This window comes from Centroberyx affinis, unplaced genomic scaffold (genome assembly GCF_046629955.1).
Source record: "Centroberyx affinis isolate AG114_WGS23_722 - 3 ecotype Tasmania unplaced genomic scaffold, CSIRO-AGI_Caff_v1 ptg003790l_1, whole genome shotgun sequence".
Lineage (NCBI taxonomy): Eukaryota > Metazoa > Chordata > Actinopteri > Beryciformes > Berycidae > Centroberyx > Centroberyx affinis.
The window spans coordinates 260,301-287,421 of NW_027281658.1; the positions used below are offsets into that span (position 1 = coordinate 260,301).

The following is a 27,121-nucleotide window of genomic DNA, read 5'->3' on the forward strand; positions in this document are numbered from 1 at the left end:
ACACAAAGCTTTCATCTCTCACATCCTCTCCGACTGCGGGAACCAGGTAAAGATGTTGTACTTTGTGATGCCACCTTTCATCCTGGGAACAGTTGGTAGACGATGATTTGAAGTCTGATATCCTTTGTGTGGCAGGAAGGCGCCCTGTTATGCAACAAATTCCTTACAAAGGGAAGGTTTGAGACACAGAAGCTTGCAGGGCGTGTTTTGGTTTGTCTAGGATGCGTTGCTCGACTCGTAACTGATGCTGCCTTTACGTGCTGTCGGAAATATCAGGATCAAGGGTTGACCTCGGTTGAAGAGCGCACATGAACTTAGTGGTAGATACTGGAAAAGCTGGAATTGAAAATGGGAACAACCGCGTTGCTGAGATGTGACATTTAGGGGGTGGAAAGCATGGAAACCTCGTGGTGAAAGTGATGTAGGCTTATTTTATTATATAAGTTAGACGTTATTGTTTGGCATGCTGTTAGTATTATATTACAGGAGGGAAGGGGGGATTGTTCATAAATTTGTAGGACTTTTTATGTACACCTACTGGTACACCATGAAGTAGGCTATGTAAGCAGTAAACAAATATATTTTCCAGTAAGTAAAGGTAATGAGACTTTGATATAAAAAATATACAAAAATTGTCAATTGTTTGGCATTTCTTGTTGCACGTTAGGTGTATGTTATGATATGGAGAATTAGCAAACGGGGTTGGTGAAAGTATTTATTCATTTAATTTCATTGAGACTTTGAAAAACTCAAACATTTATTACAATCATGATGCACAATTTGTCCTATACATTCTTGATTAAAAAAATAAAAAATAAAATGACAGCCACCAAAAAACAGAATACAAAAAATAATTGGTTATAATTTCTAACCAAAATCACCTGATGTGATGCTGGGAAATACGAGCTTCCGAGGAGCACTTGAACGCAGCATGAGTGCAGATGTTGCTGTTGACGCGCCGGGGCGCGCGGTGCGGGTGTGGTTAAAACTCCTGGGAATGTTTTGCTAGCGAAGGAGCCGTTTGCCCCGGTCTGATTTAAAAAGTTTAAATTGAGTATAAAGTACCTTTGACCTGTCGCCAAGCCTCCGGTAGGTGAACCGCTCAGTCTGACACCAGCTGGGTTAGTTTTTGTGAAAGCAGATGTAGTTACACGGACGCTTTAGTTCACTGTCCCTTTAAATGGCGAGTCGAGCCTCTTTCTTGTATTTCAGCATATAGGATATACTGGAACAATGTTGGTTACTGTAGAGTGTATTGTTTTAGGAAATGTGTATTGTGGTACTTCTCTAAATGGAGTAACACAAGTGCCCACTGTTACTTAATATGTCTTTATAATACTTGTCCTGTCTTTATAATAATTGAGCCTTTTCCACTCCTAAAGAATGTATAATTAGTTTGATCAGTAGCATAGGATATACTAATATCTTGCAGAGGTGAAAGGAGAAGGAATAGTTTAACTTTATTTACTCGTGTTTTTTCCCAGCAGTGTCCTGCTTCACCTGAAGCTCCACATATTCACACCTGTTAGCTGCCCAGTACAATCAGTCTGCTGCTGGTGACTACTGGAGCAGCTGGGGGTTAAAGGAAAAACCCTTTGATTCTCTGATGTGTATCATCAATCTGAGATGTTCAATACAGTCCAAAGCAGTTATTTTGAACAAATGAAGTGTTGTAATTTACGTTTTTCGTGAACCCACTTTCCCTCAACCTCCAACAGTGTTACAAGGTTTTAGGGTGGATTTTTCCTTTTTAAGTGCCTTGCTCAAGGACTTCAGTCAAACACTTTGCCAGGTTTTTCCAGGCGGCTCAGGGATTCAAACTGGCAACCTTAACGGCAGTGGTGGAAGAAGTACTGAGATCTTTTACTTAAGTAAAAGTAGCAATACAACAATGTAAAGATACTCCATTACAAGTAAAAGTCCTGCATTCAAAATCTTACTTAAGTAAAAGGACAGTATTGGCAGCAAAATGTACTCAGAGTATCAAAGTAAACATACTCATTATGCAAACTGTCCCCATTTAGAGAGTTATATTTTTCACAAATTATTGGAATATTAATACTGATTTATTGAGATACATGTGCAGCATTTTAAAGTTGTCAACGTGAAGCTAATCTTATTTAATTTTAGCTATACTTGTATAATCTATAACAATGCTATTTTATAGTTATTTTATAAAGATGATCAAATGTTTTAAATATAAAATATTGATCTGAAAAGTAACTAGTAACTATAGCTGTGAAATAAATGTAATGGAGTAAAAAGTACAATATTTCCCTCTAAAATGTAGTGGAGTATAAGTACAAAGTAGCATAAAATGGAAATACTCAAGTAAAGTACAAGTACCTCAAAACTGTACTTAAGTACAGTATTTGAGTAAATGTACTTAGTTACTTTCCACCACTGCTTAACGGTCACAAGCCAGCCTCTCTGACCTTTAGGATCCCATCGCCGCCCCGACTTCAAACCAATCTCTGCTCTCTGCCAATCTGTGGATTCTGTGGTTCGTCCTGCTTTACACTTTATTTTCTCCCTGTGTTGTTGTGTTAGCAGGCAGGATGGAGCAGTGTTTGGTGAAGCCGGCTGCCAAACAGAAACCCAAGCCGGTGAGAAGAAACACTGAACCATCAAATACACAACATTGATTCACTTGATTCTTCTTGTAATTCTTGTAACTGTACAGTATAAATAGCCCAAAAAAACGGAAACACAACATTTCAGTGGATTGCAAACACCATACCACAGATGAAAATACAGCCTGTTACACAACACACACTCAGGTCTCACAGTGTCTCCTCTTCTCTTCTCCTCTCCATAGCCCAAGCCTCCTCCAAAGCCTACTGAGGTACTGTAATGACACCAAGCCTTTGATTAGCAGTATCTGCCCAGGCTAATCATGTGTTTGCCTGGTGCGGCTGTTCACGTCTGCTAAAAGAATATGTGCAGTGTTGTGGAGTGTTTTTTTTCTTCTGTATGACTCTAGAATATAATAGCAAGTCCATATGCTTCTGTTAATAATTAATTCAGAAATTATCTTTGCAGATAAATGGAAATAAGCCAGGGAGAAGGGAGAAACCGACGCCTGTGGTTCCTGGACGACCTTCAGATGCTGTAAGTCCAATATGAATAATTTCTCACTCTATTTACTCATATTGAGCACTAAAATATAGTCTGAGAGTTAAAGTACTTGGGTTAGACCGATATATCGGGCCAATATTGGCCTTTTATTACATTTTCTGATAGTAGCCATGTCATGTTGCCAACTGTCGATAATGATGAAGATTCCTCCCTGATCATTTATTTTTTTCATTTCACTGCTTAATAATGTTTTTTTGTAAATTAATTCTTCATGTAAAGGTAGTAATCTTTACATACCCTTCCATTCAGTAGGTGTGGTGGGTCTCTCCGCCTTTAAGAGCTGCTAACACTAAAAGAATTTCATCAGTCTGGGTTTCAGTGGAGAGTTTTAGTGTCCCATGATGCTGCTTCAGAGGCTTTTCCATCCCGACGAGAAGGCAATTCTCGGGGAAACACTGAATGTTTGGGCACAAAAATGGTCAGATTTAAAAGACCTTGAATATCGGCTATGTGCAGCTTCAATATAAAAATGAAAAAAAAGAAAAGTATCTGTATCAGCCTTGAAAAACCCTTATCAGTCGAAGCAGACACTGCTGTAGCTCCGTCCGTTCTAAAAAAAACAAACAAACCTGACTTCTGTTTTCTGTCCAGGAACTGAGTCAGACACAGTACCGGATCAAGATGACGGCAGTGGCAGACAATGAGGTATCTTTATTTTCTGAGCTGTGAGTGTTAATTCTGTTTTATTAGATGGTGCACATTGGAGAGAGACAGGAAAGGCGGAAGAGAGAGAGAGAGGATGACATAGGTCTGGGCGATAATTCAATATTATCGTTTATCGTCCTTCAGTGGAATCATATCGTGATGATATGAAGATATTTTAATATCGTGACACACATTTCTGCTGTCTGAATTGATGATGACAAGCAAATTTTACTTAAAAACTCTCATAAAATGAGGTATGGTAGGAATATTATTTGAATATTTCTGTTTTGTTTGACGTCACACCTAACATTACCATTTGGTTCAATGAGATGAACATTAATTTGATTATTTAATGGGATTTTGCATAAATGAACCATATCGTGATATATATTGATATCGAAATAAAATCCTTATGATTATCATGATATTGATTTCAACCATATCGCCCAGCCCTAGGATGACATGCAGTAAAGGTTACGAGTTTAAACTCCCATGTGAAAATTTCCCTAGACGGATCAATAAAGTATCATATTATTTTTATTATTTTGTTTTTATTTTACGGGCTGTATATATCCGTCCATATGTCAAACATAGAGATATCTATGAGGTCATATCTCAGACATCACTGGTCTGATTTTGACGAAACTTGGAGGGAAGATGCATTTTGGTTCTGTCTTCCGGTCTTTAAAAAATGACAATGATTGGCCTGATGGAGGTGCTATAATAAAAGGTCAAAATTTCAAACTTTGTAAGGCTAATTCCTACACCATGAGTCCGATCGACATGACATGTGCCGCACAAATCCAGCTATTCTTACAGATTTCACTGATTGGCCTAATGGGGACGAACGCAACGGCAAAATGCATCATTCCTACAAGTTTAGTCAGAATACAAGTGAATTCAAAAGACAAATACCATGCTATACTGCAGTGGTTCTCAACGTCAGGTCCAGGGACCACCGGGAGTCCTTGAGGGGGTTCCAGGGGGTCCGCAGCAAATACTGCAGATGACTCTCTAAACTTCAGCATTATTTCATTTACAAGTTAACACAATTAGAGAATATAGAAGAATGACTGTTTTGATCATAGTTTCCCTGTTATCTCTCTACCTACAATACAGATAGTCATGGGATTCTGGACAAAATCATATCTAACAATAAAAATATTCTCAGATTTCGGTCCGAGAGACAAAATCTCATCAAATGGGGGTCCGTGGCCCTAATGTGGACTAAATTAGGGGTCCTTCATGTGAAAAAGGTTGAGAATCACTGCTATACTGTATAAAAATTGAGTTATTTACTGTTGCCTTGTTACATTTTATTCATCATTGTCTCTTTAGATTTGTGTGCGATTGCCCAAATATTCTCATACAATTTAAAAAAATAAATAAATAAATAAATAAGTGTATGCCTGCCTGTTTCTGCCCCTACCAGGCCAATGGAAACTTGTTACAAGCAGAAAGTAAAGTGAAACCATCTGGATCTCCTGTGGTTCCAGCCAGACCCACAGAAAAGGTACAGTACACCCAAATACTCTCACTATCAATTTCAAGCCGAGCATTGAGTGTATGTGCTCTTGTTTATAGAACTGTGGAATTTCAGAATGGGTTTTAATTGAAATTCAAGTGAGTGTGAGAGAAGTTTACAGTAAAGAATCACGCTGCACTATACTCCGGGTTTCATGTTTCTTTCCTGCTCCGATTATCTTTTGTTGCGTTTCCCCCCTCCTGGTTTGCGTGTGTGGGAGCAGGAACTGAACGCCACAACAACCAGATACAGCCACCACAAGCGGGTACGGGCTGAGACACACACACACACACACACACACACACACACACACACACACAATGTAATGTCACGTTCCTCTTCGTTTGTTTTTATAATCTACCGAGGTGATGTCTTCCTCTTCCTCATCAGGGCTCCAGAGAAACTGACCAATCAGAAGACGCTGAAGTTCCCAAAGATGAAGCCGATTTCAAGCAGGTATTTTAATGTGTGATTCTGATTCCCATCTCTGACCCACTTTGTATATTTTGTACACTGTCTCTGTTTTTATTCCTCTGTACTTTGTTTCAGGGTAATCATGGGGTCCTGAGTGGAATGTTCCGGAAGAGCCAGAAAGATAAAACTCCTTCTTTCACTGTAAGCGATTCACCTGTGCAGTAGAAGGTTAAAGCAGAAGTTAGTTGTTGAGTCACAAATCTCAGACTGGGATCATTTGATGAGTCACGGTGTCTGATAATGTCTGTTCACCTCAGAGTTACATGATCGACGACCGTGACGAAGAGGAAAAAACTGAGGATGTCCCTGCAAAACAGGCTCCTGGCGGCAAACAGGTGTGTGTGTGTGTGTGTGTGTGTGTGTGTACCAGGGTCAGAAATTAACTAGGGCCCTTGAAAGTTCATAAAATGCCTGTAGAATTAAAAATGAGGAGGCAAATAATACCCCCGATAATTAGAAGTACCCTTTTTTGTATTTCACCCTGTTCACATTTTATTTGTTGAGTTGTCACATAGTCATGTGAATACAACTTTTTTTCCCCCTGTTGACCACCGTAGATGATTCATGATAGCCTATGAACGGGGAATTGTTTCCCCTGTGTACTGGGTTAAAAAAAAAAACAATTAATTGGGAAACAACCGAATACACAGCTTGAAGCAGTAGAGCAGGAGGAGAAAATGCTGCACACAAACCACTGCATTAACAAAAAATAAAACATCCAGTATTGTAAAAAACTGGAAGATTGAAGATGGAAGATGGACTGGTTGGGAACAGAGTGAGGAAAATGGCACCTTCCTCTCCTGTAAGGTCTGCTGAGAGTTTCCAGTAGTGGGAAAGAGGTCTGGGACATGCTATATCATGATTTAAAATGGAACAAATCTTAGCAGTGCAAATTGAGTGTTTATCTGCCGGTAAGCAATGCAAATATATTATTTCATAGTTCAATTTGCTCCCGAAAAGGACCAAAATGACCCTGAAAATCAAATCAAGGGGGCAAAAACATGCCCTCTGAAAAAAGTTAATCAATAATCTTATCCTGTACATATGTTTGTTTCAATGTTGTGCCAGTCTAATGAGCCAGTTTTTGACGTGTGACTGTGATTGACAGGGCGGTCTGAAGGGAGTAATGAAAGGTTTACAGTTCAGAGCACCAAAGGTAGGACTCACTGTCTGGTCTGGTGCTTTGAAGCGCTGCTGGTGGCTCTGCTGTGTGCTGCAGTGATGCTGATCTTCTTGGTGACGGCAATGTTTTACACTATCTATTATTTACCCTTTACCTGGAAGATCTATGGCGAGGTTCATTTTTGGAGTAGCCTGTTGTTGCTTGAGTGGTGATGGTGTTGGTGGTGGTGGTAACTTCTTTGGTGAGGGTTTTATTTTGGTTTGGTGGAACCTGGATTGTTTTCCGTTTGAAAAGATTTGAATTTTATTTCCTTATGTGTTCATAGTTATACGCTGTGGCTGAAACAACTGACTAGATGAATCCTAATGAGTGATATGATCCCTTATTGATTTCACCCATAAGTAACAGTGGAATGAAAAATGACTTTTTTTCGCCTTTTTAGCTAATTCACCATATTATGATGTACATTAAACAATGAATGACAAAAAAAATGTACAAAACCTTTTTTCACATCAAAATCCAATTAATTTTACTTTCTGGAAAACTGAAAAAGCATATCTTAGTGATTACGTTTTTTTTTTGTTTTTTTTTTAACTTCTGAAATTTTCCTCACATTATATCCCACCCCAACATTGTGTTTTAACCAGAAATATGTCAAACTACAGAAGCAAGACACCATCAAAATGCTGCTTCCTTGTGACTTTAAACCTACAGTCATAAAGCATAGATATAGATGAAGGAGAGGTAACAGGTGAAAGGAGGATTTTTAATCCTGGAGACAATTTGAGACATGGATTGTGCAAAAAGAGGGTACAACTCAATACTAGGAAGTTCTGCCTAATATTTTGAACACATAGTTTAAATTTTAGTGTGTGCTCTTGTCTGGTTGTATTGATAATAACCGCAGGGTGATCATGATCAAGTTTGTTCTGACTCTCCTCCAAGACCAACAGAGAGCCCAGCCCAGATCCCAACACCCAGGATCCAGACTCAGGGAGGGAACCGTCTGCAGAAAACACCAAGCAGGACAAGCAGGCAGAGCCCAAACAAGTAAGAGATTAACACGAGTTTGCAGCTTTTCATTACATTTCTAGACATTTGATTCATTGTTTTTTTCCTAATCTCTACCCAGGACAGGGGAAATCTCATCGCTGGGATGTTCCGGAAAACACCCAAAGAGAAAGAGAAAGCACCTTCTCCTGCACTGACGGTAACATCAACCCTCTTTATCATTTGATATTGAACTTTCTCTGTACTGCTGCATCTGCTGTTGACAGAATATTCCGGACTGATGTCATTGTTTCGGCGTTTGCCAGGTCAGCACAGCGGACAGCGATCCTGATGACGCAGAAGAGAAAACATCTGAACCCTCCCAGGTCTTGTTTCAGTGGCTTCACAGGGTTTATTTCAGTATAGGAACCAAAGAGTCAAATGATCATCTACATTGCCTAAACATTTGAGCTATTGCTGTTAATACAGCCAGCTGATGTAATGACATTAGCTGTCATTTGAAAGACAAACAAATATCTGAAAAGTTGTATAGTATATATGAATGGGTAAAGCATGGCACTAACTCCAGAGTTGACTGCCAGAGTTAGGGGTTTGATTCTGCCCATGATAGAAATGTATGCAGTTGTTATGTAATGTGCACATGTAGAAACACATGTTGTGTATTATCTTGTTTCCTCTGCAGGAGAAAGGAGGCTTCTTCTCTGGCATTCTTAAAAAATCCCATAAACCAGCAGATGAGACGCCTGCACAGGTGAGTGGCTTCACTCAGTAGACCCAAAAATGCTTAAATACAGCACTAAAATGCCACAATAAAGATTTTGTCCATGTTTTTTATTTTACTGATATATTACAATGTATTATGTATATATAATATTACAATTTACTGTTTCAGGAGAATCTGACTACTCAAAGTGAGCTGTCAGCCAGCAGTGACAGTCTGTCTGAAAACAGCAACAAGGTGAGCAGCTTTGCGTTTACCTGACATGATAGCAGAGATAATGTAAGTAACTCTTTTTCTTTAATTATAGTGCAGAAACAAACTGACCTGGACGAAAGTACATACACCATAACTTCTTAAAGCCCTGAAGAAGACCTACAGTGGTCGAAACATGTTGGCTTTTTTAACGTTTTAGCCACTACAATAAAGGCTTTTTAAATATTTCCTTCCTTGTGGTTATATTTTTATATTTGGAGTGCCTGGATTGTCCTTTTGTTTGTAGCACTCTTTTTTCCCCCGTTTTCCAAGAGCACTCGACACATTTTTGATCCTAGTTTGACAATATAGAGCAACCAGTCATTTCCTTTTTTTTTTTTTTTTTTTTTTTCTACCATGACTTCTTATTGATGTTCTGAGCATGTGCAAACTCTACCTGCGTCTGTTTCAGGACAAAGGAGGAATATTCAGTGGGATGTTCAAGAAGTCTCCCAAAACATCAGAAGCTGCTCAAACTGAGGAGGTGAAGTAGTCGATTAAATGTCTTGTTACTTCTCCCATAGTTCATTTCTCCATAACTTGACAGAGAGAGATGCCTTTTGGGATAAAACTGGAGATAACATATAAGACAATACATATCTTTTTGAGAAATAGTTAGGACTGCATGTTTATGGAGGTTGATGTTGAAACAATATCTGATTCCTGTGATTATGGGACAACAGTGATGCAGCCGCGTACTGAGGGCCGCACCGAAGTAATAATCGCAACATCACCTCATTAAGGGTGTTATGGCTTTTATACAATTGTTACCCATTCATGTGCACTGACTGATAGGTTTTTTAAAGTAATGTCCATACATGACAGTAAAAAACAACAGAAAATAATCAAGATCCTTGACTAGCTCTCTGTTTACCACTAGAGTGAGCATAGCAACCAATAAAGCACGGCTTACCTTTGCTTTATGGGAATTATCAGCAAGGTTGGAACACGTTTGAGCATTTGGATTGCTCACCTGAAACTCCCCACTGTATAAAATAAAGTTAACATACTTATAAACGGTATATAAAATGGTCTGGTAAGGAACCAGGAGAAAATGCTGTCCTCAGTTTTTTGAAGGTTCCATAAATAGTATTTGCATGATGTTTGTCTCCAAAATATTTACTTTATCATGAAAAAGCAGTTATTTAATTATTCAGTATCTGCTGGCTGAGAAAAGCTCCTGATTTCCACTGAATCTGAATGAAAGTAGATCACCTCGGCCCAGTCAGGGAGAAAAACTAGGCCTCCCTGCTAAAACAGGTTGCCTACATTTGTGCTGTGACATTAAAATCAGATTTATTATGCAACTATTCAAACATAACCACAAAAGTCGTATCATCTGTGTTATCCTGCCGCCTGATATTTGCATTGAACCAGTTCATCTTGTCTTTCAGGACCAGCAGTCCTTACACAGCGATCAATCAGCCAGTAATGATAATCTGTCGGAGAACTCTAAGGTGAGCGTGGAAGTATTCATCTGTGAAGGGACTGGATTATAGCTGCAGCATTATGGTTATTATCGTTACGTAATGCCCTCTGACGGTGTAATGAACTGGTCTGATGTCAGCAGGAAAAGGGGGGATTTTTCAGCGGGATCCTCCGAAAGTCTCCCAAGATCCCTGCAGAGGCGACACCTGGGCAGGTAATGTGTGTGTGCAACAGAAATCTGTACGTCACACACGTGTTTCTAAACATGTTTTTTTGGGCTGTAGCATCACTGGAGATGAGTGGTACTCTATTTTGAAATGAATCTATTGGAGAACAAAGGAGTGAAATAGAGAGCAATCAAATTAGGGTTCATTTGAGAGCAAATAAACTGGACCAGCATAACTGGTCTGATTGTGGTCTGATTTTGGCCACTGTTATGATTTTGATGAAACTTGGATGGACGATGCATTTTGGCACTGTGTTCTGGAAAATGACACTAATTAGGGGGTGGGGGTGTTATAATTAAAAGTAAAAAAAAAAAATCACTCAAAATTGATATCTCAGACATCACTGGTCTGGTTTTGAGGAAACGTAGAGGGATGATGCATTTTGGCAGTGTGTTTTGGCATTTACAAAATTTTTAAAAATGTTCAAAATTTAAAACTTTGAAAAGCCATAACTTCTGATTTTGATGAAACATGGAGAGATGATGCACCTTGTTACTGATTGGCCCACAACCTGCCTCCATCATTCATGGGGGAACGGACATGTTTCCTTGTTGGATTTCTGTTTCTTGACCAAATCACAACCCACTGAGATATCATAAATACACACTCTGCCACATCTGTCTCATTTGACTTGACTGTTTGTCTAATCTGTGTTTCAGGACAAGCAGTCGCTGCAGAGCGAGCTGTCAGCCAGCAACGACAGCCTGTCCGACAACAACAACACTAAGGTGAAACACTTGCTACTAGATGCTTTTCTTCCCCTCATTCAGTGTAGGTGTTCATCCTGCAGGACAGGCTCATCCAGGTCCGCAGTTAACGGTTTTTTTTAAACAAACTTAGAAACATTGTTCATATTACAGACCGTTTTATACTGCCATTACAGCCAAAAGCATCCTCTGCCTCTGTCTAACCTGTGACAACCAGTTACTCACACAGATAAATAAAGAATAAACTTTTTTCTCTGTGCATCAGGAGAAAGGAGGCGTGTTCAGTGGGATGTTCAAGAAATCCCCTAAACCGTCTGAGACCCCCCAGCTGGACGAGGTAATGTTTTTGGAAACAATACACACACTTAACCTGGACTTCCTGAATCCTTGTATTCATCCTACGCTTTCTAACTTGAGTCACTTGTTTGAAGAAAGGGACGCACTCAGGACAATTCTCTTCATTTAGCTTTAGTTTCACACAGACATTTTGTACTCCGAGTGTTGGAATTATCAGTTGCACATGTTTATATAACCTCCATTCACTCTATTGTTTTTTTTACATCCTTTTTTTTTTAATGTATTCTATTACTACTTCCTGCTGCAATGGCTCAATTTCCCCACAGGGATCATTAAAGTATCATTTAAGTATCATTTTATCTACTCTAATCTAATCTAAGGCTAAACGTCTAGCTGTACCATCTCTACACATCTTGATTGATTGAAATAAATCAAGCTGAATCAATTAAATTGATTCAGCGTAATTATATTATCATTTTTGTAGTTGCTTCAACTACATGCTTCCCTGTTTTACCCAGAATTCATCAGTTTGCGCTGCCCAGACTCCCTCTGTTAGCAGTATCATGTGTCTCAGTGTTTGTTTTCCTCGCTCAGGTTCAGTAACATGTTTTTCGTTGTTTTAGGATAAGGTGTTGCTACACAGTGAGCTCTCTGCCAGCAATGACAGTCTATCAGAGAACAAAGTAAGTCTAAATTACAGACCTGCATTTAACCTTCGAGAAACCCTCGCCAGTCACACACAGAAACTAGATGAGTCACTGTGACGAACATGAAAATAGACCCGGGGGTGGATTTTTTTTTTTTGTCTCAAAACCTGTATAACATAAAGGCCTTTGTGGGTCAATGGGTGGACGATTAAGTTCCCGTGAATTTCAAGAGAAAACCAAGGGAAAACATGCTGTCAGTTTGCTTTAAAGCTGTTTTGCTCTGTAGGAGAAAGGCGGGTTGTTTAGCGGACTCCTCAGGAAGACTCCCAAAGCACAGGGAGAGGTACAGGTGAGTCTGCGTTCACCAGGCAGAGCAAAGTGTTGTGTTCTTTGTGTAGATAGTCCCAGCTGAGCATGTCTCTAACTCTGAAAAAACAACTGCTCCACCATGTTTAAGACAGTACGGTGCGTATCACCACGTATGTAGATTCCACACTAAACAAAGACTTAACAGGCTCTCCAATGTGCTCAAGCAGAAATGGCAATACCACAGACACTGAAGTATTTGAGCACATTTGCATTTTCCTTATGAATGCGATAAACCTTTCACTCGTCCACTGTGGAGCAGATTGGCTCTGATGGTTTCTAATTACTCTACTGTTGTCTTGTTTCAGGAGAATCTCTCTGCTCAGAAAGATCTGTCAGCCAGCAGCGACAGTCTGAGTGAGAACACCAACACTAAGGTGAGATGCTTTGTTGCAATCGCACTCACTGCCACCGTTAGAAGTCTGTCTGTCTATATAATACATTTTATTTGTGACACAGTTTACATTAAAGACGATAGATGTGGCATTTTTAAACATCGATACATCATTATCAAATTACTTTTGCAACAGTTGGTGTCCTCTATCTCACGCTAGCTGTATTGTTAGTGCTGGTGTTTCTCCAAATGAAGACAAAACATTTACAATGAACCTTGTTGCTTCCCGTCACAAAGAGGATGTTATTACCAGCGTTTGTTTTCTAGTTCGCTTTTACTGAAGAGGATAAACATGTTAGAAGTAAATTTATTATTGGCCTTTCACTCCTTGCACCATCTGCCCATTGTGTAAATCTGAAAGCTTTAACTCTTAATGGCTCCTAATGTAAAATCCAGTGTAGAGGCTGACAATCTTCCCTGCGATGGTCTTGTTTGTTTACAGTAATTACACTAAAGTCTCAAAACTAATATGATCATGATTTATGGATGTTACAATGATACAGGTAGCACCTTTCAAAGCAAATCTCCAATGGTTACAGTGGAAGAACAAATAAAAAACACATAAAAAACATAAACATAAACAAAGCAATATGGACCAAAAATCGTATCTCGGTATTTTTAGGCTGAATGGCGATACACGATATATATCTCGGTATTTTTTACGAAGTGGGCTAAATGTTCAGTTGTAAGTAGGGCTGGGCAATATGGACAAAATCAAATATCACAATATTTTTGACCAAATACCTCGATATCGATATTGCGACAATATTGTAGGGATGACTATTGGTGCTTTCACAAAATATTTACACAATGAGATTTTTGATAAATACTCATCAGTAATGTGGATATAATGACTAAGTGGGTAAAGGCAAATAATAGAACAGCTAGAACAGTCTGGTAAGTTCAGAAAATCACATCACTTTACTGTAATGCAGCCTTTAAAACCAGGAAAAGACAACACTTATGCCATATTACAATATTACGATATCCAAAATCTAAGACGATATCTAGTCTCATATCACGATATCGATATAATATCGATATATTGCCCAGCCCTAACAAACACATTAGTAAGTGGTAAAACTGTGGTTAACAACTCACCAGTTCAAGGCAGGGAAGTTTTTAGCCCTGTTTTAAAATAGCCCACAGCCATTTTCAAAAAGGGAAACCTCAGCTATAATTTAGACTTGGCTACTACTACATGACATGCTGAGCTCGGACTTCCTGAAGCCAACCGTCTCCCTGGTGTTTCAGGAGAAAGGCGGTGCGTTCGCTGGAATGTTCAAGAAGTCGCCCAGACTTGCAGACGGCCCGCGCACAGAGGAAGTAAGCAGTTTCACCTCTGCTTTCTGCTCCCATATTTTACAGTAACTCACAGTGTTTTTGGGGGGGGGGGGGTCAGCGGTTGCTTAAAGGTTAGGGAAGTGGGGTTGTGAAGAGCAATCCCTGGACCGACTGGAGAAAATCTGGGCAGGGGAAGTGAACAAGTAACACTCTAATGACTCATTTACTACCACTGAGATGCCCTGGAGCAATTTCCATGTTTATATAAATGTTAAAAGAGTGTAGTGATGATGAAATGTAAGAAGGCCTGTCGTCTGTTATTTGTAGTAGATCCTGATTTTTTTTTTTTTATCTCCACTCGGACAAGCGGCCACTGATCGATGAGCTCTCAGCCAGCAATGACAGTCTGTCTGAGAACAGTGCCAAGGTGAGCTGTTTTTATGCATCTTTCATGAATATTCCTGAATGTACAATATACACTAGCAGTCAAAAGTTTGGACACACCTGATTGAAAGTACTTTGTTTTTCATTCTCTTGAAGCCATTTTGGTCTAAAGGCTTATGCTTAAACGCTTGAAATTTGTTTTGTAGACAAATATAAATCGTGAAGTTGATCCTATGTGTGAATTTCTTTCCAAAGCCTTTGCCTTTCCATCAAGGCAAAGGGCGGCTACTTTAAAGAATCTAAAATATAAGATAGTTTTGATTTGTTGAACACTTTTTCGGTCGCTGCATAATTCCATTTGTGTTATTTCATAGTTTTGATGTCTTTACTATTATTCTAAAATGTGAAATATAGTAAAAATAAAGAGGAATGTGTGTGTCCAAACTTTTGACTGGTGGTGTACAATAAATAACTTAATTTTCCCGAGTTAACTGTCTCAACGTGTGTTTCAGGAGAAAGGAGGAATATTCAGCGGAATATTCAGGAAGTCTCCCAAACCTGCAGAGTCCGCTCAACCTGAAGAGGTAAACGTCATTTTCCAGGTCCACAGTATGGACCAGTACACAGTGAAATGAATCTATTCACGTGCATATGACTATTGTATTTTCATTTTCAAGACCATCATCACAAGAGAGATGCATTGCAATCTATAAAGCAGTCTGTTAGATTTACATTTACATTGTTTTCTTGTTTGTGAAAGGCAGAGATAACAGAACAAACACTGTTTCTGTTGTTCTGACAGCAGTGGAAACTAAGATTATTTTTAAATGATAGTCACAGAGTGTTTACTACAACACTGTCTCCAGCAGAAAGAAGTAACTCCAATTATTTCCAACCTTTCCACCTGTTTACGTTTCACAAAATGAGAAATGTGCATTCACTTTTGTTCAGTTTTGGCTAAAGAACATTTCCTAATGGTGTGTTAAGTGTTAAGTCCACTCAATATGTTTTTTTTACAGGACAAGGAGTCTTTGCACAGCGAGCTTTCAGCTAGCAATGAGAGTTTATCTGACAACAACAAGGTCAGTCAGAGTTTAAATCCAAATTGAAAGTGGATTTTTGACAAATCTGTAAATATTTCAAACATTGATCATAACTCATCTGAAAGCCTTTTCCCTGTCTGTCCATCAGGAGAAAGGCGGGTTGTTCAGTGGACTCCTCAAAAAGACTCCCAAAGCATCTGGAGAAAAGAACGATTCACAGGTGAGTGACTGTTTTTAGTCATGTAGATAGTTTCCAAGCCTCTACACACTTTTTCACAATTTCATCCGACATCAATTTCTCTGTTTCAGGACAAAGACGCCCAGAAAGAGCTTTCAGCCAGCAATGACAATCTGTCTGAGAATAACACTAGTAAGGTGAGTTGTGTCTGGTAACAAGCACTTGTAGATAGAATTACTTAACATAATAATATTTGATATTATTATAATATTCACTGATACCTGTTGTTTAACATTGTTTTTGGCTTGTTTTAGGAGAAAAGTATTTTCAGCAAGTTTAAGAAGCCTCAGAAACCGGCAGAAGGTGCCACAACGGACGAGGTAGTTTATTTGAATCTATAAGTCACTATTATATTATTTTACTATTATATGATTTAAACCTGCTGTTATGGGGAATGGAGCTGATGTTTTCTGGGTTGAATTCAGGAGTTGGAGGTGAACAGTGAAAAGCAATTATCTGGAAGCAGTGAGAATCTGTCAGACACCACCGTCCCTAAGGTACTTCAGAATAAAAATACATTTTTCTCTCTCTCTCTATACAGTATGGTCGCCACTTGTCATTTCAGTGTGACTTTTGAAACCTGATCATAGAGGTCAGATTGTATGAGAAGATATTGTTGTGTTTGCCTTGTCCTATAGGTTTCTGTCACGCATCACACATAGTTGTATTTATTTAAGTCTCTGTTTACAGTTTATTACATTTTCCCATTATCTCTTTACATCTCTCGTGCACATTGAGGCTGGATTGGTATATATCTTCTTTATCTAATATTGAAGATCCAATAGCAATCTGATTTCAGGGCATAATTGGATGGTAAAAATTACATTGAAATGACACAAAGCTGTAGCTCCTGACTCTACTTGCTCGTTCTCTTCGGTCTTCCTCCATTTTCACTAATACATTTTGTTTTTGAGTGCATTAACTGTAGTGAAATAACTAAAGTGTGTGTGTGTGTGTGTGTGTGTGTGTGTGTGTGTGTGTGTGTGTGTGTGTTTCAGGAGAAAAAAGGAGGCCTAGCTGGCATATTCAAAAGGTCAGCCAGCATTGACAACCTGTTTGACGACGAGGTCAGTGTCAGTCCAGTACACATGGCTTTGCATGTATATCTGTATTCGTCTTCTGCTTGCACATGATCATGATTTTGTCTTGTTTTTTTTGTCTTTTCTCCTTGGTTCTTATGTATTGATCAAGCACTTTTCTAGCATAAATGACAGTTGTAAGGACACTGGATTATTTGGTACATTTAATATCTGTGTGCTGTTGCTTTGACACTTGCATTTCTCAATATTAGTTACTTGCAATGTCAGCAAGGAATTTAAGCTTATTCTATTTTTGCAATTGTTGCAAGTCATTCTACATAAGCACGTCAACCAAATATCTAAAATGTAAATGTGGAAGTGTGTTGTGACAAGATTTGTATCCCCTAAAAACGACGTTTCCCTGCCGGTGTGTACTGGTTTTGTCGGTGTGTTGTTATTTTGCCACTGTACAAGGAAATTATTGTGGGGGAACTGTGCATAAAGAATGAGAAGTAGACTAATTTATAGCCTGACTTTCTTGTATGATCTATGGATGCTTGTGGTTTGAGATCAAAAGGTCACAAATAAGTGTGATCTCCATTCACAAGGTTAGGCCATTCTTTGTAATCCTGTGAAATGTTTTCAAAATGTTGTTTTCCTGTTTGAAAGCCAAGCAATAGGAAAACAATCTACAAATATGAAAATTATTTTGTTATTTTGTTCCCTGGTGTGAAATTGAGGCGAATAGATGTCAGGGGAAACACATTTTTACAGGATACAAACTTTGGCAAAACAAAATGACATATGTTGTCAAAGTGGAACACTTTTCATCACTAAACTTCTCATTTGTCCACTTGCATTTTTGCTGATCAGGAGAAAGGCGGGCTGTTCAGTGGACTTCTCAAGAAAACACCCAAAGCTTCTGGAGATGAGGCAGCAGCTCAGGTGAGTGTGTGTTTCTAGTGTCATATCACTCTGTTAGCATCACCGTCTGTGGTGATTTTTATTTTACTTTGTCCATTTCTCTGTTTCAGGACAAAGACGCCCAGAAGGAGCTCTCAGCAAGCAATGACAGCCTGTCTGAGAACGGCAACACTAAGGTCTGTTGGGAAATGTTGATGGTTGTTGGGCAGAGGAGGGGGTTTGGGGCTTGAGAAGAGGAACGGGGTGGGAGCATCTTTTTTTTTTTTTTACCAAATAACGTATCTTAGGACAATTGTCCTTGGACTCGGCTGCATCTCCAACTGAACCTTCTACTCATTTTCACCACTGGAGGGCGAACTGAGCCAGGTTTACTGAGATAAATGTGGCACCGGCACGTTAGGGCTGAAATGTTGACAATATGACCGGCGTTATTGTATTTCATAACTACATAGAACTAAATACCAGTTTACAACTTGAAAAAAGCATTTTAGTGTGGAGTTACTCTTTAAATGCTTGTTTTAATGCACTGGAGCAGGTAATGAAGTGAGTGTGTTTCATCACTTGGACTTGTTTTACAATTTAAAAAATGAATATCCAAATGTTTTTGTCAATGCTGATATTTCTTTTCGATTCAGCATGTCTGAGTCTGCATGCCGCCTTTATTTAAAAGTGTTGGATTTCAGCGTGCCAGTCCTTTGTTCAGAATCACAATATCTTTTTAATCATGATATGTTTCATGTTTGTTCTTCAGGAGAAAAGTATTTTCAGTGGAATGTTTAAGAAGGCTCAAAAACCAGCAGAGGGGACGACAACAGATGAGGTGCAGTAATGACTTTATTCAACCTTTACACAGAGGTTTATACTTTAAAAAAGTATATTAAACCTTTTGACACGGTCAATTGACCATACATTATAGTGGTTTTAATTTACTATCTTGTATTGTTGTGTGTTCAGGAGTCAAACCCTGGTGTGGACAACAAGTTATCAGTCAGTTGTGAAAATCTCTCAGACACATCGAAGGTACGGATGTTGTCTGGAAATCATGTTCTCCGTCTCAGTCTGTTTCTCTCTTCATTACTGACGGTTAATGTGTCGATGTCTTCATGTTAATGTGTTGATGTCTTCATGTGTTACAGGAGAAGACAGGAGGGCTGTCAGGTTTATTCAAAAGGTCTCCCAAACCAGCACCACGCTCTGTTACTACCAAGGTAGCCAAATTATCCGATGTTGTTTTGCTTGTGTTGCTGTGTTTGGTTTCTCAGGTGTGTGTCTGTCCGTGAGAGCGTTCATCCGCATGCTTTAAACTAACTAGACCGGTGCTAGACAGTATGTGAAAATAACTCAGGCAGATAAAAACAATGATATTTATCTAGAAAATACTGATGCTAACATTCCTGTTCATTTCCCAGGATCCTCTCAGTGACACAACAGAACTGTTGGCCAGCTGCGACAGCCTTGCAGAAACTGCCAAGGTCAGCGCTACCTGAAGGCAATGGTGCACAGGGCAACTTGTTGGGCAATGCAGACAGGCAACAGTGCCCAAGGACTTGCCTCAGCATTGTGGCTTTGCTCACATTGGAACATCTTGTTGCCAGGAAACATTTTTTTTACTTTGTTGCCTGTTGGTTTGAGGGTTGCCCATCTAAGTTGCCAAAAAAGTGAGTGAAGTACATTGTTTGTTAAATTTACAGCTGATGCATGTTTTCTGTGTCTTTTTGAAGGACAATCTTTCAGTGCAGAGTGGACTGTCGGCCAGCAACGATAGTTTGACTGAAACTGCAACCACAAAAGTGAGTCTGTGCATTAGCCCACTGGCTTTTCTCAACGTCTTTTCACTTTTTGTGTCTTATATCATTGCCTTATGTGTTTTTGAAACAGGAGAAAAAAGGAGGGTTCGCAGGAATATTCAGGAGGACACCTAAAGCGGTGGAGCAACAGGTACGACATTATCAGCACTGAAAGATAGTGGAGCTACAGAAAAATCTGTATGCTATCAGCCCTCTGTAATTTTTTTTGTCTTTTTAGTAGTTGTAACAGCAGTAGTAGTAGCAGTAGTACATTAGTAGTAGTAGCAGTGGTAGAAGTACTGGTAACAACACACAGAGAGGTGGAGCTAAGCAGGGAAAAAACACAGTAACAGGATGCTTTTATCAGTGACCCAGATCTAAACATAAACACATATTTTCTGTTTGGATTTGCCTGTTGTGATATTTAGCAGTGTTGAGTTTTGCATACATTGCTGTGTCTCCATAGTCAACACACAGTGAAATGTTAAGAATAACTTAGAACTTAATACTAATGGGTATAAAGGTGAGAAACGTAGCATTACTAGCAAGTACTTGTACCCTGCAAATACCCGGATCGCCCATCTGTATCTATGGAGCAGTTATGGAGTTAACTTTCTCTTTTAATTGTAATTCTGTCTTAGGAAAGTGAAGACATGGAGCCACCAGAGGGAGGCGGTCAGCTGAGACGCAGGAGGACCATCAAGAAGAAAAGACGAGTGAGTTATTGTTCCCCCTACAAACAGCGACGATGGAGAACAGCATCAGCTAGAATCATTGTGATATATTGCAACGGATACAATCATCAATGTGTATTTCCACCAATAAAAACAGACCTCAGTGTGTATCAATAATACCTAACTTGGTTATCTTGGAGATCTGCCCTACCTTAAAGGTCAAAGATCATGACTAGGGTTTAGATTTCATATCAACAAAAATGATACCCGTACTTGCTATTAAATGATATAAATACATACAGTGTAAAATATACACAGTTAAACTTTGAAATAGTTTTTCTCAGTTTCATATCTCATGCAGTTACTTGCAGCTTCGATGTTCCAGTTCTTCTCTGCTTGATGAAGCCATTTTTTTTTTCTCCCTCAGGTTGTGTCCTTCCGAGTCAAGCAAACTCTTCCCAGAATTCCTAAGATTAGCCATAACCAGGTATTACTGCTGTTGCTCAGTTACTACTCACTTCTCTCTCCTGTTCTTTTATCTACCCTTTATTTATTCAGGGAAAATTTATTGCAAGCTCTGCTCCACTTCGTATTGATACAGTTACACACATTCACACTTGGGAGCCGCCCAATGAAACCAGTCTTCTGCTGAATGCCACTTGGCGGATGAGGTGCCTTGCTCAAGGACATCTTAATGTTACTGAAGGAGGAGAGAGAGTCACTCAATCACTCTCCCCACCCAGTCTGGGGATTCAAACCAGCAACCTTCCAGTCACAAGCATGCCTCTGTAACCATCTCCCTTACCATTCTGCTCCTCAGTCTCTCCTCCACCTGTATAAATATCCCAGGCTCTCATTTCTTCTGTTTTTCTCTTGTTTACGATGCATGTTATTATTATGAATGTATGTGAACCACTGTATTACTCCTAGCTTCTAAAACTTGCTTATTACAGAGTTTTTGAGGAAGACATTGATCGTTTTTCTGTTCCTCCACAGAGTTCGGACAAGTTGCCTCTCCTTGAGGAGACGATGGAGATGCAGGAGATGCTCCCAGTACAGGTTAGCAAGAAGATACTGTAGATACAGTAGACACACATGGAAATGCGCAGCTAAGCAGGAACAACACTTTAGCAGGATACACGCTCCTCCTCCACTGGTAGTTTCTCATCCAAACCACATCTTTTTAGATTGCTGGTAAACCTTGGCTGCACATCTGTTAGTATTGTCTTGTTTTGTTAGCCTGTCATTTCCTAACGTATGCCATTTTGTGGACACTTTCATCCAGTACACTTACACCTGGGGGGGTCATGAAATTATTTATGGGATAGCAAACAAACACATTTCTGCCATACAGATTAATTGTCATTTCTATTTTTCAGATTTTTCTCTAAATTTTGCCTTTTTTTTCTTGTGAAATACTGAATAGTTTTAGTTTTCCTCTTGGCCTCCTCTGATAATTAATCAAATGGAGCAGCCTGAAAAGGGAAAATCATTCTTTGTTCACTATTCTGTATGCAGCCTGTGACGAGGGTCGTGAGTAGGTATCACTTGATATACAGGACTACCAGTTGAGCTCTACAGGGCCGCATCATAACATAAACCATCAACTTATACATGTTCGTCTGTCTCAGCTGCCTACAGACCGTAAAATGGTGACAATTCGTATCTATGTGAGGCTAACAGGTGTACAGAGAGAATGGCAGCAGCAGTAGTCAGTTAGTTATGGATACTAACACTCATAAAAGATTGCATTACAAATCTGTATTGTTGTGTGTTTGTCTTCCAGGAGAACACTGTAGAGATTCAGCCTGTGGAGATGGCAGCTTACCCTACTGAGGGAAACCCTCTGGACTCTGAGGAGGTGTGTGTGTGTGTGTGTGTGTGTGTGTGTATGTGATGTGTGCGCGTGCATGCGTGTGTGTGCATGCATGTGATTCTGGGTGGGTATGTGGTTAGTCTGTCTCAATTAACAGTTCTTTGTTTTTTTCAGGAAAGTGATGGCTTGATGGAATGGTGGAAAGCAGTCGAAGGTGAGTGTGATAGTATTCAGCTTTAATTTGGAATAATACGCTTTCTATCTGCAGTGTTTTCTCTGTGTTTGTTGGTGGTTGTTAGTGGTGCAGTGCCACGGCAAGAGAATGTGTGAAATTAAAATAACAGTAGAATTCAGCCAACTTTCCCACTTAAACTCAGTACTACAACATTACACTAGAACCAAAACTTTGAACCAAACGGGCTGATTTGGAAATAATAGTTAAGATTATTCGCATCACTGCTACATAATGCTTCAGAAGAAACACTGTTTTCTGTGTTTTATTTTTTTTATTTTGATTTTATTATTCCTGTTGTGTGTTGCCAGGTTGGTCTGAATGGAATGAGACGTCCAACTTCCAGGAGGAGGATGAGGAAATGTATGTAGCACATTTCTTTTTAACATGCAGCTTCAGTTTTCCTCAAAATAAAAAAAAAAACAGTCCCTCTCTGAATATATCATTCTGGGTTGAAAATGTATTCTGTGTTCAGAAGCTCGGATTAGAATTCGACAACAAACATCATCCTGGGGTTTCTACACATTTTTGCTATTCTACGAACAGTATTTGTAAACTTTGGTGTTCAAAGGTTAAATATTTGTTTTTAAATTACTCTAATCTGAACATCCCAGGTATGGGATGGGGGAGGGGGGGCATCGGACCCCAGAGGAACCATTTAGGCCACTTCAATGCAATTATACAACATCCATAAGTTCTCAGGCCTTATAACTCTCATCTCCTCCTCCAGGGCTGTGGAGCAGGCTGCAGACCGTGTCTTCATGGCGGCTCGTCTGTTTGTGCGTCTTTTCAACCAGCGGGGGGCGTCCTTACAGAAGCGCATCCTGGAGCTTTTGGCTCAGGCCGACGCCGCGGACCAATTCCACAAGAGAACCGTGACGGCTGCCGTGGGCGGAGGGGTGGCCAGCGTGGCCGGCAGCGTGGCCACCATCACGGGGCTCATCCTGGCGCCCTTCACTTTTGGCGCCTCCATCATCGTCACGGCAGTGGGCATCAGCGTGGCGACGGCGGGCAGCATCACCTCGGCGACGGCCAATATTACAGATACAGTTCACTCCAACATGGACCGTAAGAAGGTGGAGAAGATGATCCAGGGCTACCAGGAGGAGATCAAGGACATCAGGGAGTGTTTGGAGTTCGTACAGGTGAGGGATTTTTAGATTTGCATTTATATTTTAGGCATTTAGCTTAAGCTCACAGAGGCTTTGCAGTTGCATCACAAATCTCCCAGCAGCCACAGCTGGTGCCATTATGGAGGTTCAGTGGACAACTGGCTGCATGCAAATAATGTCTAAATATATAACAAGCGGGTTAGAAAAAGAGATACCTGAAAAGGATAGTTGCCATGTGGATACAGGTCAATTCAATAGTGTTATCAGTAAATCTGAATAGATAAGACAGATTTATATCCAAATTTTGGTTACTGTGACATGTATTGCCTCATCCCAGGAACTATAGCCCTAGCCTTTGGACCGGTCTCTACTCCAAAGCATTATGAGTTGTAGCGTGAGAGAAGAGTCTGCTCAGTTACCTAAAAGTACATGTTTTTTAGCTAGCTAACTAGCCAGCAGACTAATTTAGCACAGTAGCTGATGCTAATGATGACATTCAACTAGCCACTACTAAAGCTAGCTTCTACTAGACGCATTAACTGATGAGTACACACATCCTCCATAGCTACGCTCTTAAAAAATGTCTTGAGTTTGGGATAACGCATCTCTGTTATCTTCAACACTACATATAGCAATAGCAACAAAATGAAACGTGATGAGAATATATTGAATGTTGTGTTATACTGTCCCATACTAAACACAGATGTATTGAAAATGATGCCTCCTTTTTGAGACTCCTCTCCCTCCCATCTTCTCTCTGTGCCCCCTGTAGGAAGGTATGGACACGCTGCAGGAGTGGGACTTTGAGAAATACTCGGAGAGCGCTGCCAAGAAGGCTCTGAACCACAACATCAAGCACGTGATGAAGGAGGGCGGTCGCGCCGGCAAGGCCCTGATGATCAACACCGACAAGCTCATCAGCACCGTGCAGGTCCTGGGCGCGGCGGGCGGCGCCGCCAAAGCCGCCCAGGCCATCAGCGTCACCACAGGGGTCATGTCTGCCCTCTTCCTGGCCCTGGATGTCTTCTTCCTGGCCAAGGACTCCCACGAGCTCCGCAAGGGCGCCAAGACCAAGTTCGCCACCAAGATCCGGGAAGTATGTAAAGACCTTCAAGACGGCCTGCTGGAGCTAAACAAGGTGAAGACTCAGCTGCAGAAGACCATGGATGGCATCGAGCTGGAGGAGTACGAGGAAATTGAGGAGGTGGAGGTGGAGGTGGAGGACGAGTTAGAATCGGACCCGGTGAAGCTGGCTCAGCTGGAGCAGGAGCTGGACCTGCTGGAGGAGAAACTGGACAAGAAGGTCGAGGAGGAGCAGAAGAAGCAGAAGGAGATGGAGAAAGAAATCTTGGAAAGTCAGAAGGAGGGAAAGGAGAAGGAGAGCGAGAAGGATAAAGAAGCACCAGGGGGAAAGGAGGAGGAGAAAGAGGAGGAGACAGGAGAAAAGGATGTTAAGAAAGAGGGAAAGGAAGAGAGCAAGAAGAAAAAAGGTGAGACTGAGTTAGAGAAGCTACCTGATGAAGACAAACAGGAGAAGATTGAGATTGTCAAAACTGAGAAAACAACCAAAGCAGAGGTTTCAAAAGAACCATCTGAGAAAGGAAGGAAGAAGGAGAAAGAAGCAGAGAATCGAATGGCAACTGAAAAAGAAAAACACGAGAGTAAGCGAGAAAAGGCAAAAGAGGTTACTGGTAAGAACGAGAGGACAGAAGAGAAGAGGAAAGAGACAGGTGAGAAGAGCAAGAATGAAAAAGAGCAGGAGAGAGTGAAAAGCAGCAGGTCGGGTGATTCAAAAAGAGACAATTGGAGCGGAAAGGCAGATTCAGAAAGGAGGAAGAGCGACAGGGAGAACGAAAGAGGGACGAGCGAAAGAGACAGAGAGAAGCATCGAACAGAGCGGGAAAAGAGGGAAAAAGAGGCGGAAAGAGGGAGCGCGAGCAGGCATGGCAGCAGGAGTGAGAGAGGGAGCAAAGAGGAAACGAGAGAAACCCACCGGGAGAGAAAAAGCAGCAGAGATGCGGAGAGGGGAGTGAGGGACTGGAGAGCAGAAATGGCGAAAAGTAAGGAAGAGAAGTACGGCAGTGAATCCAAGAGGGAGACGGAGAGGGGGGTGAAAAGGGAAGAATCTGGAAGAAGCGAGGTGAAGAAAGAGACGTCTCGAAGTCACGAACATTCAGAAAGAGGGTGGAGGAGGGAAGAATCCGACGCGAAGAGAAGTTCGTACACGAGAGCGACGGCGACGAGGAGGGAGCGTTCGGAGAGGGAGCGAGGAGAGGAGAAACGAGGGAGTAAGATCGAGAGCATGAGGAAGCGGTTTGAGAGCGGCGGCGAGGTGAGAGGAGAGGATGGAGAGAGTCAGCGGAGGGAGAGAGACAGGAGAGGGAGCGACAGAGAGAGAGAGCGCGACCCGGCCCGCCGAGGCTCCCGCCAGAGATCGAAAGCCACCATGGAAGACGGACTGTCTATCTAACTTTAAGGTGTTAGGGGTGGCATTTTTAAACATCAGTATATCACTCAAATTAATTGTGATACCTTGGTGTAATTACTGTAAACAAATGAGACCATGGTGGAGAAGATTGGTGGTCTCTGTCTCACAGCAGTGGTATTGTTAGTGCTTCTGTTTCTCAAAACTAAGACCAAATTTCCCATAAACCCTGTTGCTTTCTGTCTCAAGGAAGATGTCAAAGATTTTCTCTTACGCTTTACTGAAGAGGATAAACATCTTGGAAGTGATTTTTCCATCAGCCTTTCACTCATCTGCCATCACAAGAAACTCTGGAAGCTTTAGCTCTGTTTGCTCTGGAGGAACAGCGCCCTCTTCCTGTTTTGTGCCATAAAGCAATCCAGCAGATTTCCCGCCAAATCTGACCCGGTGGCAAACGATGTAAAATGCAGTTTAGAGGCCGCCAGTCTTCTCAGCGGTCTTGTATCTTTATGGAAATTATACTAATGTCTCAAAATTGATGTGGAAATGATTTGTTGATGTTTAAGTGTTACATGTAGCACCTTTAAACATTTTTTCTGATCCATTTATAACTTCTACATGGTGTTTGGTACTTTACGTATTGCTGGTGTTTCAGGGTAAAAGTAGTCATTTTGTTGCCCAGTGGGATTTTTAAGTCCATGCTGTGGATTTTTTTATGGACATATTGTGTGTTGTCAAGTGGACTCTTTATGAAATGTTTTTTACTTTACTAAAAATGTCACTGTTATGGGAAACGTCTACTACTACCATTTCTACAATTAAGTTATTAGCTTAGCTAATTAAGCCAAATATGTATATGTTGCCTTAAAATCACTCTGTACAAAACTTACCTGTTACAGAAAATTTACACTCAATGCACTTTAACAAGGCGTTGCCCGCTCCTCGCCTGTTCCCTCAGGTTTACTGTCATGTCAGTCACCCCTCCGAAAATACATGTAAATGTGCATCAGTACATGAAAAGATTGTGCTTTTACATTTTGCTGTTTTTGACTTAAAATCAGTTTTGTAATGTTACTGGAATATGTGGCAATGTCTGTTTTCATCACTGATGTATTGTGTATTCTGATGTGTATGAGGATGAGTTCACTCTTTATGTATCTTTTTTATATGGGTCGGTGTTCTTTTCTATGGTGCTGGTTTGTCATTGTATAAATAAATGATGTATGTA

The 27,121-nt window shown here is 40.4% G+C and overlaps 1 protein-coding gene across 1 annotated transcript; it reads left to right on the forward strand.

Annotated features, from left to right (window-relative positions):
• LOC139662419 (calponin homology domain-containing protein DDB_G0272472-like) lies at positions 1-27,121 on the forward strand. The gene is made up of 49 exons (XM_071541107.1): positions 1-46; positions 2,551-2,606; positions 2,819-2,845; positions 3,043-3,111; positions 3,730-3,783; positions 5,216-5,296; positions 5,532-5,573; positions 5,699-5,764; positions 5,858-5,923; positions 6,040-6,117; positions 6,891-6,938; positions 7,851-7,955; positions 8,038-8,115; positions 8,222-8,281; positions 8,599-8,667; positions 8,809-8,874; positions 9,302-9,373; positions 10,284-10,346; positions 10,460-10,531; positions 11,204-11,272; positions 11,517-11,588; positions 12,172-12,231; positions 12,482-12,544; positions 12,870-12,938; positions 14,210-14,281; positions 14,607-14,666; positions 15,136-15,207; positions 15,643-15,705; positions 15,815-15,886; positions 15,976-16,041; positions 16,159-16,224; positions 16,330-16,401; positions 16,903-16,971; positions 17,797-17,868; positions 17,958-18,023; positions 18,599-18,667; positions 18,802-18,867; positions 18,984-19,055; positions 19,257-19,319; positions 19,569-19,637; positions 19,726-19,785; positions 20,276-20,350; positions 20,736-20,795; positions 21,305-21,367; positions 22,095-22,169; positions 22,299-22,338; positions 22,668-22,719; positions 23,087-23,501; positions 24,241-27,121. Exons 2-49 carry the CDS (start codon positions 2,559-2,561, stop codon positions 25,936-25,938), a joined length of 5,124 nt encoding a protein of 1,707 aa, XP_071397208.1. The 5' UTR covers positions 1-46; positions 2,551-2,558; the 3' UTR covers positions 25,939-27,121.

Bases quoted from the DNA above. Each gene is read 5' to 3' on its own strand.
- LOC139662419 (XM_071541107.1), top strand. From the start codon at position 2,559: ATGGAGCAGTGTTTGGTGAAGCCGGCTGCCAAACAGAAACCCAAGCCG. The intron at 3,112-3,729 runs GTAAGTCCAATA...TTTTCTGTCCAG, and splicing joins CTGGACGACCTTCAGATGCT to GAACTGAGTCAGACACAGTA. The intron at 10,347-10,459 runs GTGAGCGTGGAA...TGATGTCAGCAG, and splicing joins ATCTGTCGGAGAACTCTAAG to GAAAAGGGGGGATTTTTCAG.